Here is an 18,754-nt window from a genome sequence, read left to right as displayed (position 1 = left end):
CAAAACATCAGGAGCTCGTTCATTTAGACGCCCCGAGGATGGCATTAGCTGATTTGGACAGGCTCGTGAAGTAGAGGAAATATGGCCTGATTGACAAACATTCATTCAAATATATGTCCTCAGGCTTGGACTGAATATTATATCGTTTCCCGTGACCCTCTTATGTGAGCACAAGAGCGGCAGCATGCCAAATCGGGAGCTCCAATCAAGAGGCCTATAAAAAGTCCAGTCATAGTTTGCACTTTTTTTTTCCCACGGCTTTACCACCAGTCTGCAGCAACAGTGGAGGGCAGTAGCCATTAGCAACTTCATAAAAATTCATTCCTCAAAATTTTTAGCTTTTCATCTAAAAGATAATGCACTGAAATAAATCGGGCACTTGAGCGCTCACATGAAGTGGACATTTACTTATACATATGTGACACATGCCCACCTGATTCTCTCAAATTCAAGGGTGTCATGCCAGCTTCACTGGATGCTTCTGATGACTTTATTTCCCCTTCCTCTTCACTGGTGTCACAAGGTGACTCTCTTTTTTCGTCTTGCAACAGGGCTTCATGCTTTGCGCCTCCATCTTCTTGAGTCTTCTTCTTTTGCTGCAAAAAGTAAGAAATGGTATAAATAATTAAGGATGAGCATATCAGATGATGCTAACGTACATCAATATATGTAGAGGCTCTAGGAAGCTCGATAAATTGGACAGTGTTCTGACAACATTTAACTACAGAGAAAAAAAGTGTTTGCTAGTGATATGCCATCACTGACCCCCCCCCCCCCTTCCCAAAACTCTTAAAAAAAAAATGGGGGAGGGTGGGGGGTCAAAAAATATGCACAGAATAAAACGGCACTAGCGCAGTGAATCCCAACAACTTCTTGTAGGAGGTACGACAGTTACTGCGAATGCAGGAAGCCTTGAAGTGCAATTCTAAGCAACATCTCGCTACTGCTTTAGCACATTTACTCAGGCAGTAATTTTCCCAACCCTGATCCGCGTGCGTCCTGGCCCACTAGTGGGTCACCCTAAAATTTTCTCGGACATCAATCAGTCAGCAACTAGCCAAACCAGCTGGCACCAGTGACCTTATATATGCAATTTTAGCAGCCTGTTTGAAAAGTTTAGCTGTCCCAAGGCTTAAATGTGCGACTGAGTTTGTGATCGCACCGCGTGAGTGTATGACATGACCCACCTGTAACCCACGCTGCAGTGAAAGCGTTCATTAATTAAGCCACTTCAGAGCAAAAACACTCATCCACTCATCAGTACCGACCAAGAACAATGTCTGATCTTGATTGTGCCGTCTCTCTGATTAACTAAGCTGTTTCACGAGGTCACAGCCACATGGTCTCGCGTAGGTAATTCAAACTTAGTCCGGTGCAGCGGCTCTAATGCACGAGTCTTTCAAGTCCGCCAGCTAACAGGGAGAGTGATGAAGCCTATTAATTAACACTGATTGGCTATGACCTCTTGTAATGCTTTCACATTAAAGAAAGAAAGAACACAAGCAGATTGTAACTGGTCAGGTTCGAACACATGAACTTGGGTTCAGTAGCCAAGCGTCTTAACCACCGAGTCACAGTAGTAGGTGGTCCTTGGCGATGCCACTAATAATAGTGTTTAACTCGTGGCCTCCACAAGCCACACGTGTAGCTGAAACTACAGCTTCCCCTGCTTTTGCAGTATGATCAGTTTAACAGAAATAACTCCTGGCAGCTTCTATTAATTTTTTTTTCACTACACTTAAAACTCTGCAAATACAGGAAGGCAACGAAAGATATTTAAAGATTTGCCTAAACTATGGGATATCCTGTATCAAACTGCAACAATGTTGTCATATATTGAATCTGTATGGCACCCAAGACAGCAGAAAACTTGCAATATACATCCAAATCTAGTCACACTCTTCACAGTGACACATTAGCATTTCAAGGGCATGCTGCTAAATAAAGAGTCCATAGAGAGTACACTCAAGCCAGCCTTTGAGCTCACCGATTCCAACAAGGCCATGTCCAGGGCCCGAACCACGTCGTCGAAGTCGTCCACATCAGAGTCTTCCGACAGCTTGCATTCTGGTGGGGAGACCAGCTTTTCACTGTCAGCTGTCCTGTCTGAACTCGAAGACAGGCCATTCTCAGCCTCCTGCACTTCCACCTCTTCTGTCACAACCTCCTGGCCTGTGTCCATGCATTTGCCTAAAACAAGCACCTCGTCCGAGCGCACAAAGTTCACTTTCACAAACGATTTCGTCACAGAGGGCTTATTATTCTCCTCGGCGTCGAGCACTTCTCCGGCGCTACTCCTGGGGCACCCAAGGCCTAAATGTCTCTCGTCGTCCTCAGTCTCCTCAGTCCTGACTGCAACAGGAGCAAGCCGAGCAGTGGCGGCCACTGGAGACCCCACAGCTGTCACATCCACATCCCCACTGTCATCATCGCTGCTCTCGGAATCCCCATATGAAACAAGGTGCTGCGACTTTTTCTGTAAATGAGTCACACACAGGCAGGCAGGTAAGAGCAAGGAAAACAAGTTGTCACAGCATCTTAAGTGACTGCATTCTGTGCAACAGTCACAGTGAATGACAATGTGCAAGAGTGCGTGGTTTAGTTCAAGCACTATAACGAAAAAGAAAAGCTGACAAAAGTTTTCAACACGCAATGCCTTCAAAAAAAAAGTCTTAGGTACTATCACAATGACAAAACCTCAACTCTTGATGAAAGGCACCGACAAAAGTGGAATTGCCTAGAGACATGCTACTCCAAACAGTGCACTGGAACTACCGACAGCAAAGTAGGAAGCAGATACATGCAGGAAATAGTGAAAGAATAGGATTGGGGCATAGCCATTTGGAATGGCAATGCCAAAACAGTTTAGCTCAGCTCATCGCAAGAACACAGGAAATTTCAGCGCAGTGCGCGTAAAGGATTTACGCACCTAAAAAAATACATTTTCTTTTGCCGATTGCAACATATTACAGCATAGCTAACAGAACTTTCTTTTAATGAAATAAAGGAAACACATTGATATGTATTGGTTATGAAGAAAAAATATTTGCAAAATATGTGACTAAAACATTCACAGATATTAAATATATTCAGCCGGAAAAAAGAAGTCTAAAAAATCTAAAATTATGTTTTATGTGCTACTATACCTGGATACAGTGTGAAAATTACAGAACTCATACTGCTAACTTTGCATGGTAAAACTATGGGCGAGCGACACATAAGCTCCGCCTTTAAGGGTATGACGAGACAGCGTTAGGCTACCAGCCCACATACAAAGCCCCACTTTAATCAAGCCATATGAACATGCCTGTGTGGCCTAATATCACCCTCCCATATAAAAGGAGAGGCCCGAGTTGGCAGCTCTTGCCAAACGTAATGTCAGCCAACTCTACGGCCAGTCAGTGCGCAGCCATGTCAGCTGCCTCCTGCCAGCACACACCATGCTCGTGATTTTTCACTCACAATGTCAACTCTAATGTCAACAATGACGCTGACACCAGATTTCTGGTGAAAGGGGCCTTAAATGCTGTCGCGTTAAAACTGCTCAGGCTTTCTGTTCCGAGCAACCTCTAAGACTTGCAACTAAATGCTCGTTACTTTAAACTTTAACCACCTTTAATTCAGACATACAGATGTCTTACTGATGGCATGGCCACAGCCAACGCCCCTGTAAGGCCATGTCGTCGAATGGGTGCTACAGGTCTCGCACCAATTAGGCCACATCCAAGTACGATTGACATTAAAAGCAATAGACAAAATAGCGCTCCTCAAACCTGAACTGCCTGTTGTGGAGTTGCCGCGCACCTCTGATGTGCACGTAACGGCAAGTGTGACGAAACAAGAACGGCCTCGTCTCACATAACAGGCAGACTACTTAGCTTCGGTTTCAGTTGTGACAGCTTGCGCTGTTTGCACTGCCTACGACGACGGTGGTGGTGGAGGTGAAAAACGTTTATTATCAATGTCTCCGGTCTGAGGCAGTAAACTGCGGCTATCGGCCGTGGCTCAGCCAGCTAACTGATTACAGTTGTGCGGTGTTTCAGACCCTCATTCATGGTACTGGATGTTCTCCACGTTTCCATCTGCATGGCTGCTGCACTGCTCCGAAAATGTGCGCTCGTCAAGTGCCAATTAGCATGTCATACTGTGAAGCTTCACTCAGGACACAGTGTGCTTGTGAGGCATTCATCGCATTATGAAAAATACCAGGGAGGCTTTTACCATTTTCGAGTATTTATGCTTTGGTGCTCCCCACAACATGTACACAATAGAGCAATAAATCAATGCGAAAAATAATCAATCACGCTATGCCTAAAGAGCAGGCGACCATTGCCTAATTTTTCACCATACAAGTTTACAGCAGTGCAAGAGGTTCTTGTCAGTTGTTTCTAGGCCACTCAATAATTCAAACTTTTATTGCGAAAGCAATACTACTCTAGGTTTCGAGCCTTCAGCATAGCACGACCGCACCCATGTGACGCTGTGACGTCACACCCCACGTGACACAAAAGCAGTCGGCGTGGCGCGCTAGAGACGCAGCTGGTGCTCACTGGATACGTGACGTCAGGCAAGTTCATACGGCTTGGCTGATTTTTATTGCGAAAGCAATATTACTCTAAGTTTCGAGCCTTCAGCGTAGTGCGGCCGGTAGCCACGTCTTACTCACGTGACGCTGTGACGTCACACCCCACGTGACACTAGGCGATGTGGGCTGGCAGGAGCTGCCAACTTGGGTCTCTCGTTTCACCTGGGACGGTTATGTCAGAATCAGCCTGCTAGGACCCTGGCATTCACGTTACCTACCCCTATAGGCCACACGTTCATACGGCTTGGTTAAAGCGGAGCTTTCTATATAGGCTGAGGAAGAAGAAAAACGCTCGGTCAGCCGCAGCTAATACTTTCGCTCAATATTTGGTTAAGCAGCGCTGAACCCTTGTAATTTTTTTCCGATTCCATGAACTTCAAATTAACTAGCTTTTACTGTAACAGAGTGGGAGGCTAGCTTGCGAGCGAGATTCCAACTGCTGACGTTATGCTCACGAAGAGACATCCATGCCTTTCCCTAGCATTCCCCTTCACAGCCCGTATAAAGTGCCCTCCGTAAATATTTTGCTGCACTTTAAGTGAAACTGCAAAATTAGGTATAGGTTAGGTGAGGGCTAACCCTACCCTTTACCACAGGACTTGACAGCTGACAATCGCAAAAGAACTCCTCGAGCTTTAACTACACTGCGTTTTACTACACTGCATTAGCAGTGTAGTAGTCTTCGTTTGGCAAAATGCCACAGTTTGTATGTCCAAAGCCTCCCCCCCCTCACTCACCCAATTACCCCAGGCCTCTAGAAGCCACCATCCACTAAAAGCCCACGATACACCATAACAAACTAATGAATGCAAAATCAAATTCAAAGGCACAATTGAAAAGCAATTAATGTAACTATTAAGCAAAGTTATAAACCAATACTTATAGTATAGACATCTCATCCCATTGCATTACTGCTCATCAGTATTTTTTTATGCCAGAAGCTCCTCTCCTCCTTTTTAGGTATTGTCACTCACGAGCGACACAAACAGCATGGGCAAAACATGAGAAGATAAATAACCAGCTGTAGAAAAAGTGCAAAAAAAGGAAGCAAGTGCTACACTTATCACCTTTCCATCAGTGCTCCGCTTTGACTTTGCTGGTCCAGACATGACTGGAGAGCCAATTGGCGACTTTGACACATCACGCACACCAGAACTGCTCTGAATGTCACCCTTTGAGAGTGTTCTGTCACTATGCACAGCTTCGGCAACATTGCCAAACTGAAGCCTCCCACCAGTCATAACTGGGTAGTCGATGGAAGTTCCCATCGGATCAGCACGTGGAGATGCTGTTGACACTGGTTTGTCGTCCAAATCCATTTCCTCGGCCTCACTATCGGCAACAGGAGAGCCAGGATAATCCACAAGACCGCCAAGAGCAGACACAGCAGCTTCTGAAGCTACATGAGTCTCTTCAGGAGCCAGAAGTGGAACTTCACTTTCGTGTGCCGTTTCTCCACCTACCTTGAACCCTGGTGCATTTTGTCGCTCTAACGACTGCTCGGGTTTGTCCATCTCCATGCACGTCAGGGAAGGATCTGAAGTTTCAGAGCCAGTACAAGGTCCATGAACTGCCGGCTTCTCCTCATGACTCGGCTTCACTCGCTTCTCATAGAAATCATCAGGAAGCTGCGGGCCAATGAACACACCCATGCTGACCTTTTCTGGAGTCTCTTGAAACTGTGGAAGCTGGGGCTCAATAGTCACGGGTCCAGCAACAAGATCTCCAGAGTCTGGCAAGTGCGGCCCGTACACATCCACCTTCTCTTCAGGCAAATGGGGGCCGTAAACCATTGCCTGAGTGGAATCCGGTGTGTCTGGTAGACATGGCCCAAACACAGGCTTTTCTTCTTGAAAAAGCAATGAATCTGGTAGCTGTGGTCCATAGACGACCGGTGACTGTGTCTCCCTCTGTGGATGCTTAGCTGTAACCTTTGGACGCTTCGCAGCGTGCTTCTTTAGTCGTGCCTTTTGAACCACATATCGCTCCTGGTCGCTGTCTTCAGAGGAGCTGCTGTCTGATGCACCGTATGAAGTGATTGGAATGATTGCCCTGTGTGGTGGAAGAGAAAAGAAAGTTGCCCTCAAGTTTAACATAGGTTTATGTCGGACAGCCCAGTATTAGCTAGACAAGTAATGAAGGTCTGAGTAGTTAGCACTGAAAGCTCAGTTCTCAAAGAACCATTCAGTAGGTGAAGGTAGTGCCACTGCTCGAAAACCCAAATGCTTGAAAACCCAACAGCACAAGAAAAAACGAAACAAAAAGAATTGTCCACGGCCACCTTTGCAAGGCAAAAAGGAACAAGAGTCATGAACAACTATTCTGCAATACCTGACAACTTTCTCTTCAGCCAACCAACCCCACATGACTGAAGAGGGCACATTTTAGTTAGCGTCAATGCCCTATCCCAACCTAGAAAACACCTTGATATGCCATAGGCAAATGGGAAAGCATTCGGCTAAAATGAACTATGAGACCAATGCCATTTAACCACGAATAAAACCCCTCCTACAATTAACAGTAAAAACAGCATATAAAATCAGCAAGTTGTACAGCTCCTCCAGCCTCCAGAATGAAAAAAGTGACAGTAAAACCCCAATTGGAATGAACTTGTCGGCTTCACCAATACATTGTCATGGCAACACAACCATGTTTTGATACGCAAGTATGAAATCACCATTTCATGGCATAAGCCTAATGCTTTTCACAAAGAGCATGAAAACTGCAATCAAACCACTTGCAGTGCCATAAAGAATACAAAAAGCACAGTATGAAGCCTTAAGCTAGAGCCTTCAAAGCAGCACTTTCAGCATGCTGCGGCATGGGCCAATTAAATAAAAAGAGAATTAAATTTTAGAGGCCTAAACTTTGCCTAGATGATGGGGTACCCTTAATGGAGGGCTTTGGACTGCCTTCCAATACCTTGAGATTTTGCATCAGGATGAGGGCAGAGCTACGCGAGACATGTCGGTTCAATGGTGACATGAAAATGTGCACTGGTATACCCAATGACAGATGACTGCTTGCGCTTCTTCCCGGCTGTCACTGTAGCGGTGCTGTTTTGCCCAAGTGCACAAGGTATGACCCTCTCGTCTTCCGTTGCGTTCGCCGTGGCAGGTTCGGTGTTTGCCGACGAAGACATCTGACTGCTAAGCATGGCTGCACCGGCTGAGGAAGTGGCACCACTTGGTGCAGCAACTGCAGGGACTGGCATGGTACTACTGGGTGTGTCTGGAGCCACCACAGGGGCGACCGAAGCTGCATCATGTCCCTCGGTACCAGCAGGTTCTCCATAATGGGTCCAGTAGGCCTCATACTCTCGGGGACACTCCCACGTCACCTCATTGGTCAATTGGTGCCAGAAGTATGTATAGCCAGTCGCTTCATCCATGCACTCCACCCAGGGGCACGCAGGCACCTCAGCTTCAGTTGATGCAGGTACATTTACGCTTCCTAAGAAAAGAAACAATACCAAAAAAGTATGCTTTTACACTTGTTTCCTTGATAGCACGAAGACACGTGGTGAACAAAGAATAAATTCATGCATGTTCGACGTAAACAAACAGACACGTCCACACGTGCTAAGCGGAAAGGCCGCACTTGTGACAACACAGTTTTGGGTATTACCCGTAAGGGGTGGGGGGGAAGCTGGTCTCAGAAAAAGAATTTATAATAAATTCACAATTCTGAAATCTTCCGGGTACATTTTTTTTGTGCCAATACTAAATGTCACTTAATTTCATTTAAAACAAGACATCATGAGAGTATGTAATATGATATCCTAGTCTTTCAGAGAGAGCATACCAGAAATTTTTCCAGAGGAAGCTTGCCTAAATGCATGCTAGTGGTTTGCCTTGAGGCTAAAATTATACAGGATTTTGTATACTAGTTTTTAATAGAGGAAAGACCTGCATGAAATCAAATGAAGCTATCATACAGGTGCTGATCATACCGGTGCTAATCGGCCTACAAGGAACTTAAAAATGTCAACCAAATCGACCAAAATCTCGAATTATCAAATAGGCCTGAAAAAAACTGCTGAAAACTGTTTGCATCACAGTGATTTTATATGATAAACACCTGTACAAAGGATGTCTGCATTTGAGATGCAACCAGTGTAAGAACGACATTTTTTTTCTTGCTTTCATCAAATGCTTCACTTTGCACGAACTGTCGAGAAAGCCCCCTTCGCAAAAGGGAATCTCCCAGTTCACAAAACAGCCCCGTCGCATTTTGAGGATCCTTCAGTGCACAGTCCAAACAGTCAAGTATTGCAGTGTCTGTGTTCTATATATCTGTCCGTGTTCTAGCGCTGTTAAAAACTAGCAGCGCCGCGCAGCGAGCGGCGCATGAACTGAGGCATAGTTAAATAAAGGAGGCGCTGCCCAAGTCACACACTCTACTCCAAGGCCACGCAGGCCTTATCATGCGGCTTGTTTAAAGTGAGTCTTTATGTCTACGTCGATAGGTCTCGCGCATGATGCCGTACCATGAGATGATATAGGCTGAAATTAAAGAATAAGTTAAGTGAGCAAAAATGTATGTATTCTGAGAAATAAACGGGAACCAAAATGCTGTCAGGCCACACAATTAAAGGCTGAGCTTATGTCTATCCTAAATTTTTGTTCAGCTTGTGTATAGCGTGCACTGTATCCTAGCCATCGTAAGTATAGGAGGAGGTGTTATTCATAACTAGTTAAGCAGGAAGAAGCTCATGAAAATGGAGCAATAACAAACGAATGAGGCAACCTCGATAGAACATGTAGGTTTCCTAGCGTTCCACAAGTGTAACCAATTTTGTTGCGAAAGCAACACTCCGGCAGCCAAAGCGAGACCTCGGGTGGCCGTAGCTACGCCATGAAGAGCAATAGCTACGGTCTCCTTATAAAAAAAATCAGCCTGCCATGACATTTGAATTCACGTTACCCCTATGCCACGGGCAGAAGCTGCCAACTCGAGTCGCTCCTTTGATATGGGAGGGTGACATCAGAGTCAGCCTGCCAGAACCGTTTGCATTCTTGGTTGAAGCGCGACTTTAAATGTGGACTGGTAGCTTACGCTCTCGCATCATACCCTTTTAAGTGTCCCCAATAATGTAGTACCTTACACTGATAGAGCGTGATAGGGGAATAACGTAACAGGCAAAAGAAGCTTCCGCCATTGCTTTCGCAATTCAACTAGGGTTAACCAGAGCAAAACCACAAATAATTTTTTTCAAATTCTGAAGAACCTGCAGTTGGCCTGTCCTAAGTTTATGCACTTTGCTTTGGGTTCGGGTGTTACTCTGTTACTGCCTGCCCAACACAGCAGAGCTAACCATCGCACCCGCACCGTCTATACACAATATACTACAACCATGTAAACATTGCTGAGTTAATGTGCGGTGGCTGAATTGTCTGCCGCCAAGGACGGCAGGATGGTGGATTACCCAGAATGCAATGCTTCATGCAAGCCCCCAGTAGCCTAGAGGCACCATGTATACAGCATACAGCCAGTCGTGCAGTTATGCTAACTCTTTGTCATCCTTTCCTTTAACAACACACTCGCTTATGCTCTGCTCTTGTAGGCCAACAAGTAGGGTTGCAGGTTTGGCGATTTCTCGTAAAATTGGCAACATTTACAGGAGTCCTGTGACAAAAATTTGATGCTGGAGACTTGCCTACGTTTTCGTAATAATTCATATACTATCTGGTTTTCTCTACCCATAATTTACACTTTAGAAATGTAATTTGTTACTATAAGGAGATAAATAGTGACACTGACAAAGATTGTCACAGAGACTGTGGAGACAAGGGGTAATTTATGGAACGTAATGTTCAACAAACTGCTTGTTGCTATCCTCAAGATAAATTTCAGATGGTGCCTGATGTACCGCCAGCTCTATCTCTGAAGTGAAATGGTGCAAAAAGTTAACAGCAATAGCTAAGTCTAAGTTAAGGATTCTGATGCATGTGTTGCTCATTTCAGTTCACCTGTTTGTCGTATAATGTAGTTTGTGATAGTCTATCTGGTCAAGGCTTCTTTTTTCTAGCCATTCCACGTAAAGGAACAGGTAATCATTTTATTAAATATTTGTACTAAGTTAGGATTTGTGACTTTTTTTTTTATTCCTCATTTGTCTACAGTACATAGGACTGTTCATTTCTTCACAAAAAAACTCAGACGTCTCGCCTTTCCGGGGGCGAAGAAACGAAAGTGATAACTGTGCTGCTCTGCACGTCTCTCCCGCCACATCCGCCCTTCGTGCTGTCTGAACCTTTCCATGCCCCCGGCGCCTCTTCATTGCCAAAATGGCTGGTCATTTGGTGACGCGTAAATGCAGGAGTTTTTCCGTAGCCTAGCCCGAGTCAAGCATGACTCAATTCCTGGACCGCCTTGGTGACAGCGGACACTTAAAGGGACACTAAAGAGAGAAAGGAAGTGGATTTGCATCGATAGAATGCCAGTTCCCGATTACAAAAAGACCACTCTTACTGAAAACAGAGCTGTTATAAGGTAGTAAAGAAGAATAACAGAAATACAGGTATCGCCACCACAGCCAAACGGCCTAGGCTCGCAACTACAAATCACGTGACGCGCTAGGGATCCCGGAGGCTGACAAATGCGAATTATGTTGCAGGTTTGAATGCGGTAGTACGTTTTTTCTCAAAGATGATAACACGCTTTTATCATACGTAAACAACGGCGAAAAGACAACGTAAACGTTGCAAGGAAAATACAAAAATATACTTGGAGGCGCCACAGGCGCCCTCTTCAGTTTTGGTTATGTTTCGGCTCAGGCATTTCGTGCGCACTCGGATAGTTTGTTTAAACCTGCAGCGCCTGAATTACGAGCTTGGAGCAGCAGATGTGCCTTGATGGTTCCCATTTGAGCATTCGGAGGCACGAGCGAGCGAAATCCGCTACCGCCGACACACTCCTTCGTTCACACTTCTGCGCCAACATATCGCCGCCACTGCCGCTTCAACTGCGACCTGACCGCTTGACTGCAGTTACGTACGCCACGAAAAGCATACATATGCTAAGTACCGAAGGAAAAACGCATTATAATTCAATTGTTCACTAAATCATGGCACATCTGACCAACATATACTGCGTCAACAAGACCTTCAACGTGCAATTTGCAGGCGTCGTAAACAAAAGGGGCATACTTGCCGCTCATACCAAGGAGAGCGTCGATATATTGCGCTCGTCGCCCGGCGAAAAAAAGGGCCTCGGGTAAAAAGTAAAAACTAAAAATAACGAAGCACCAGAAATAAATTACAAAAGGTTAAAAAAAAAAATCGATTTGTAAAAAAAAAAAAAAAAGAAAAACCGCCAGAAGCGGTAAGACTCGAACCCGCTACTGCTTGCTCCGTACCGTTCGGCGCTAACCGCTCGGCTACGCCGCGCCACAGAAACCGTGGAAATATTTCTAGTTTTTATGTCATGACCCCATTTACAATAAAGTGTTTCTGCTGCCGGTCTAAAAATTACAACTTCTTGATCATCGACGCATGCTGCCTGCTCTCACGTCTTGCAACTAATGTTCTGGATGCCTATGCGCACTATATTGTGCACTGGATCCATTTTAACATGTGGAATTTCACAGCGCTGGCAAATGTAGTGGCGCTGGCACTTCAGTCATGTTCTGCTACCGTGGACGTAATTTTCACTGAACACGGAGCTGTAGCCCAAACCTTGAAGGAAAAAAGTGCGACGAAGCTTCAAAACTGACAAGCGCAGCAGCGAGGACACTATTTTGCTGGTAACTAAATCTTATTTGTATGTAAACATGTCAGGAAGCGTTGCGATGACCGAGGGCTCGGTTTGTTTATACACAGTGCAAGAAGGAGCGCAAAAGCTTGAGAAACATGTAAAGTATTGTGCATTACAAGCGCTCTATGTTTTTTTTTTTCTTCTTTTATGGGCCCATCGCTCGGTAAATTACTCTCTTCATCGTTTTATTTATTTCGGCTGAGGCCGTCATTGCGAGTACGCTGTTGCCAAGTTGGCCCTTGAGGGATGCGACGCCGCGGGCCGCGCCGGCTCGCTAGCTATCACGGAGTCTCCGCTTACGTCATAGTGTGCGTCACTCAACTCCAACTACGTAGTTGGAGGCCACAGTTTGAATTCGACCGGCGGGAACAAGAAAAAAACCTCAACTTCTTATCGCAATATCTCAGCAATTATTCGATTTTTTGCTGCCGGATATGCGGCGACAGTGTCACCAAATGTAGTTTATTAGATTTTCATACCATCTTTGGCTGTCTTTAGTGTCCCTTTAAAGGACGGTGCCTACATCATGAGCACACAGGATGAGGGTGTTCACAGTTTTGGCATAGCACGGCACTGTTTACCCTGGACAAAGTTATTAAATGTAGCTAAGAAGAATAAAGTTGAAAATTGTCACTTTCTCATACCACGACGACATTTGTAGACTCTAAATTAAATGTTTCTTCCAGTTGGCAACTTTTCTGGCAATTTTCAGATATTTTTTTGCCGCTTTCCTTTCAAGAATACCTAGCAACCCTGCCAACAAGAAGCTTCCTTCACCTGGTGGAGATGGTTCTTTGGTGTTCACTTCCTGAACCGGTATCCCTGAAGCTGGCACAGACTCAGGAGTGGTCGTAGCAGTCTGTTCGTTTTGCAGCTCGTTCTTTTCTTCTCCACTTTGTGCATCTGTCCCTGGCACCGATATGGCATCGATTTCCTTTGAAAGAGTAAACAGACAAGTGTGCAAAACATCCATTTGAAACAAATAAAATAATGCACAATGGACCTTTTTCAAGTAGCGCTACTGCGCATGCACGAAGCCTCCTCGGCCACAATTTTTCCCGGGATGCCCCATGAAAATGGAACGAGGAGTTCACTGCACGTGAAGACATCCCTCGCTTCATCGATGCAACGAACTGCTGCACAATAATTGCGTGCAGTACTAGCATCTTCTAGGCCTTCAGAATGCATGCACTGCATTGTCCTCATCTCTCGCAGCTCACCTCAAGCGAGACAGGGCCAGGTTCGCCAGCACCCTATTGTTATGGATTAGCAGGGGGTGGGGGGCTAAGCGACACCAGCCCTGCTCAACTACTGCTTGGAAAATAAACATTTCTCGATAGCCCGTCCCGTCAAACGCATTTCGCCTGGCGGCAGCAAGAGGGGTGCGCCACTGGAAAAAGGTCCAGTTAGGCCACTGCAACTACATGCATTGGAAGTATTTTATTGCATTATAAATATATGCATTAAAAAGGTTTGCTAGGCATAGCAACTTTCTCTCCCATAGGCCTTGCAACTAGGAACTTTAAAAATGCCTTTGCACAATTATGATGCCTGAAACAATAAAGCAACCTAAATAAAATCCCACAGGTTATGAGTATGGCATTTAAGAATGCTTAATTTTTGTATGTTATGTGTTTGTAGAATTCAAATGATGGAGTGTCTTGCTGTGGGAGTGACAGAACACATGATGTCAAAGACTATACAGGGTTTTGAATATTTGGGGGCTGGCATTTAAAACATTCCTATGCAAAATCTACTACACCATTCGAGCTGAAATAACGTCCACAAAGTAGCAAAATATCGTCTACGTTATCTGATAAGTGATTCAACATCGGTACTTGCCTAGATTTTTTGAAATCGAGAAAAAACTGCTCTCGGCGGCGTGCGCAATTTTCGCAGAAGAGAGTCGAAAAGCTATTTTAACATGGTGCGTCATCTGTCGGGCAGCGAGGCAAGCGCGCCAATGGCCGGGATGAAGCTTGTCTCGCTGCCCGACAGATGACGCACCATGTTAAAATAGCTTTTCGACTCTCTTCTGCGAAAAGTGTGCACGCCGCCGAGAGCAGTTTTTTCTCGATTTCGAGAAATCTAGGCAAGTACCGATGTTGAATCACTTATCAGATAACGTAGACTATATTTTGCTACTTTGTGAACGTTATTTCAGCTTGAATGGGTTAGTAGATTTTGCATAGGAATTTTTTAAATCCCTGCCCCCAAATATTCAAGTCCCTGTAGTAAAGCTCTGAGTTATCGCTAAGTTCCTACCTTCATAAAGTCCTCAAGCTGGTCGTCGATGGCATCTCTTTGAGCACCGTTTTTTGCAGCTGGCTCGCTTTTGCTCCCTTCTGTAAAATAAGCATGAAGACGAGTGCTTATTCCCACAAAACCGAAATGAGCTGAAAAAAAAAAAAAAAAAAACGCATGTCCGAAGAAGCGTTGTTCTACGTACCATTAACCCCACAACCATCGTCACCAACTCCTTGACTCGGCGATGGCTCAGGTACGCTGGGGATATTGTTACCTGGCTCTGCAAAGCAATCAGCCAACAATTAAAAACGCTGAAATTTAATCTCTGCGGTCATCTGAACAGAACCACCTTTAAGAAATGCTGTTATAAAAATAAACAAGGCATGCAAACAACGCATTCCGCCACAGCGAGGTATCTTTCGCATGCGTACTGAAGCACTCACGCAAATACGTCCGGCATTTTTCCTCTTTCAGCTGCAATATCTGCCTCCGTGCCGTCCTGTCTTTGCGCTTCACCATCTTTGGAAATACTAAGTAAATCAGAAAGAATAAATGTGAAGCCTGGGTTATCGTCAGGCGCAATCATAGGGCTACAGCGACAGCAACAACGACCGGTACTTACCGAAAAAGGAGCAAGCATGGAGAACAAGCCGGCATCAAAATCTATGCGCTTCAATACGAGGACAGCCAATATGCTGACACGACCACCCAACTGCTCAAATTAACAAACCGATCACGTAAATAATGCGCAGAGACGCAACGCGCTCAATATCGACGCACAACTAGAGCACTGTAGCAGAGCCAGCAGAGCAGGAAGAGAGAAAGAAGAGGATACAAGGAGGATATCGTGGATAAATGAAAGCGTTGCAATATAGACTGCTGCAAGGCTGCGTTCGCTATGTTAGCGTATGGTGTACTAGAATATTTTAGTACGTGTACCTAAGGGTAACTTTTCATTGAATTCATCTTGGTTCTACCTTTCACGTTTTGTTTTTTATCTGTAAGTAAAACACTTTACTTGCAGTTTAATGCTATTTATTTTTCAGTTCTGGTTTCCTGAGCACAGACAGAGAGAAGCACGCAACACAATGCTGGACTGACAACTGAGTTTATTTTGACTGGCTAGTCTTTCCCCGCCCCTGTGAGTCAACGTTCTTTCTGCAAAAAAAAAAAAAAAACTGCCCGTCTATTATCGTCACTTCATAATATTACCCCCACCCCATGCCCCACCCTGAGGTATCCCGAGCTACCTAATTGATGATGATGATAGAGGCGTGCACATCGATGGGGTTATAGTGCTCTAGAATATTGGGCAGTGTGACGACCGGCGCCGGAGAGCGGGCCGCTTTTGCGATGACAAGAACCGACTCCCGCGAGGGGGCGCGACGTGCAACAGGGGTGCCGCTCGGCGAGTAGCGGCCGCGGGATAGCAAGGGTACAGAGGAGGGTTGCGGTTCTCTTTGGAGCGATTTTCAGACGCTACGCAATTAGTGTGATAAATAATAAAGAGGCTACTTATTCCAGGTGCTTAAACTGATCCCTGCCATTATTTTACGTCTATCGGGAGACATCGTGACATCGTGCACTCTTGGGTAGTCCTTCGGAGCAGCGCGCGATGTTTGAATCGCTATCTGAAACTCTCAACATTTCTTCCTGCAGACAGTTACATATCGTCCAGATGAGCAATTTGTACTTAATGTTTGCAATGAAGCGTGGTGTTTTGCATTTGTTCTTCCCGTAAGGGAATAAAGGCTGCTGCCCAGGAGTGGTATTAACACGCGGAGAAAAACAGTGTACATGCGAATCAAAGCTTGTGCTTCGTAAGGCCTCTTTAGGAACACCTATTTTTTACAAACCTTATTTACGAACACCTGCTTACATTTTGCAGCTTGCGCTTATTAATACATAACAACGTTTATCTTAAATCGCCAGTAATAATATATCTCTTTAATAGGTGCTCTTTATGTGCCCTAATCACCGCTTATAGAAATTACAAATACAGAGTGCGAGCAAAACACATTTATTCACTACCGTACTAATTTAGAGCACTGCGGTATTTACCGGCAAAAAAAAAATAATAATAATAATAATAAACAAGGTATACGCGACTCAAGCATTTATTTTTTGTTCGTGATTAACAATTACGTTATATCGCGGACATTTGTTTGCGTGCCACTAACCAAAGGGTGAACCAGCTGCTTAGATGAAGAAAAAAAAAAAAAGTCAAGTACAGCTAGGGCATTACTTCAACTAAAATATGAAAAATTAAACCCGTCACATACGTAATACGTTCATAGTGGGCACTTGAGTGCGGACGCTTTACTGGCATCAAATGGTACAGGGCAAACAAACAAAAATAAAAGCACTGATAATTGCGCGTCGAATTGGCAGGTATGTTGCAGTTCTTGGCGCGCACCGAGAGAAAGCGGAAAAATGCGAAAAAGATGACGAGCACCTAATGAGTACCTAATATGAGTAATCGACTGGATATACTTGCAACTATATACTGCTTACCAGACTATATATTATAATCGGGCTACTTGCCGCGGATGCTCTTTGCAGTACTAACCAGACTATAATTGTTAACAAGGTTGATATTACACGTGAAATACTTCCAAGGGAATTTAATTATTTTCCCTTTGGGAACTCTTGTCGTGATTCGCTTACTTCGCAAAGAGCGAAGCCGCAAAAACACATTACATTTCATGGCTTCAAGTGGGAGCTTTTCTGGAGCTCCAAGTAGGTAAACGTTTTGAACCTTCACATTTTACAGGAAGTTTGCAAAATCTGAAGTGCAAAGCAGTCGAAAAGGACCGTGCATCCGAGCCAAATGTTTGAGTAAAGTGCGACCTAGTTTCGAACCTATGGCGCTATTTTTGTTCGTGGTGAGAAACCGTGCCAGCCTCACAACCTCTCTTTCGCAGAAGGATGATCTAGCGAAAGCGAATTAAGCGTACCCTATAGCCTCTGCGTCTTCTATTTTCCGTCGTTATTTCTTTTTCAAAGCTATTCATTTTTTTTTTTAATTTTGTATATGCATAAAACAGGACTAGAGCGATCTTCTGGAGGCAATGACTTGCATATTACCGGTGGCTTGCGCACCCTAGAATGGAAACATTTTCTGGAACAATTAGGTCATTGTTAAACTATAACGCATTGAGATTAAATGTTTTAAGTATAGCGCACATCTCTGGATATTTATAAAACTACCCGTTACAACAATGTTTCAGCTTATGGAGAGAAAAGAATATGGTGTGTTCTTAGATTAGTGTACAGTTTCACGAATTGTTGTCTCTTAAATTTCGACGCTTATATCTTTATACGCGTTCGATTGCAGCCTGTTTGTGCATTGCTTTCCTCTTCCCGGGCCTTCATTTGGTCCTTATGCTGGGTTGTTTCCTCTTTGTTTTATTGTTTTTAATATCTCCATTTTTCTTCGTCTTTAGCTGCCTGCTTTCTTCGTCGTGCGTTTGCCGTGCCGCACGAATATTCTGCACCTTTATTCACATTCGCGGCCGCTCTTTTCACGGCGCTGCGTGCCTTCCACCAACCCCCTTCTCCCTCCCTGGTAGGCGACACGTTTCTTTTTATTTTCCTGTGAAACCTTTACCTCCCACTTCTTTCACCTTTCCTGACCCACCGTGTTCCGTTATTCAGTAAGTAGCCAGTTGGCGTGGTGTCGTTCGTTTTTCATGTCCTTACTTTACTGTATCTCTACCTCCATGCGGGGTAGTCCACATTTAATTCATATCCAACTGAATGCCGACTTCTCTAGTGTCTTCAGTGACGTGCTGTAGTCGGCATAGTTGGCATGAAAAACAACGGAATATACCATTTTGGACTGTTTTGATAATGGGGTTACTGTGACCAGTTTTAGACAGCGCTCAAACGCACGTGTTGTATGTTTCACTTCTTCATACATCCTGCCTCCACACAGCCCTCTTTTCAAAACGACTACATTTCTGGACGTGAATTAGGTACTTTAGGAATGCTAAAGCAAGTTGTACGGCGAGTGAAGCGTGCTGTGCGAGTCGTACGCCGGCCCTCTCCAAGCTTTTTTCTTCGGAGCCAACTCCTGTCATGTTACTTCCCCGAGGTGTTGCCGACGGCCAAAATGGAAAATAAATTAGGTGATTGCTAACAGTACTGAGCACCGGTAACCAG

General features: G+C 44.7%; 1 protein-coding gene across 5 annotated transcripts in view; it reads right to left on the bottom strand.

The window, feature by feature from the left end:
* The window catches only part of LOC146191250 (uncharacterized), a 38,520-nt gene extending 23,060 nt beyond the window's left edge, over positions 1–15,460 (bottom strand). For 4 of the 5 annotated variants that reach the window (XR_014706626.1, XR_014706623.1, XR_014706625.1 and 1 more), the window contains exons 1-9: positions 15,213–15,460; positions 15,034–15,120; positions 14,793–14,870; positions 14,609–14,688; positions 13,121–13,277; positions 7,591–8,038; positions 5,653–6,637; positions 1,988–2,476; positions 434–596 (exon numbers count right to left, since the gene is read on the bottom strand). Coding sequence is in view for 1 of the 5 variants with exons in the window: in XM_084601740.1 (XP_084457866.1) it covers positions 434–596; positions 1,988–2,476; positions 5,653–6,637; positions 7,591–8,038; positions 13,121–13,277; positions 14,609–14,688; positions 14,793–14,870; positions 15,034–15,109 (2,476 nt within the window). In the remaining 4 variants the exon portion in view is untranslated. The remainder of the gene's footprint in view (positions 1–433; positions 597–1,987; positions 2,477–5,652; positions 6,638–7,590; positions 8,039–13,120; positions 13,278–14,608; positions 14,689–14,792; positions 14,871–15,033; positions 15,121–15,212) is intronic. The other variant, XM_084601740.1, reaches the window with a different exon arrangement.
* Positions 15,461–18,754: the final 3,294 nt, after the last annotated feature.

Source organism: Amblyomma maculatum, chromosome 4 (genome assembly GCF_055883805.1).
Source record: "Amblyomma maculatum isolate TAMU_Amacu chromosome 4, ASM5588380v1, whole genome shotgun sequence".
Classification (NCBI taxonomy): Eukaryota; Metazoa; Arthropoda; class Arachnida; order Ixodida; family Ixodidae; genus Amblyomma; species Amblyomma maculatum.
This window is presented reverse-complemented; position numbering and strand designations above follow the sequence as displayed.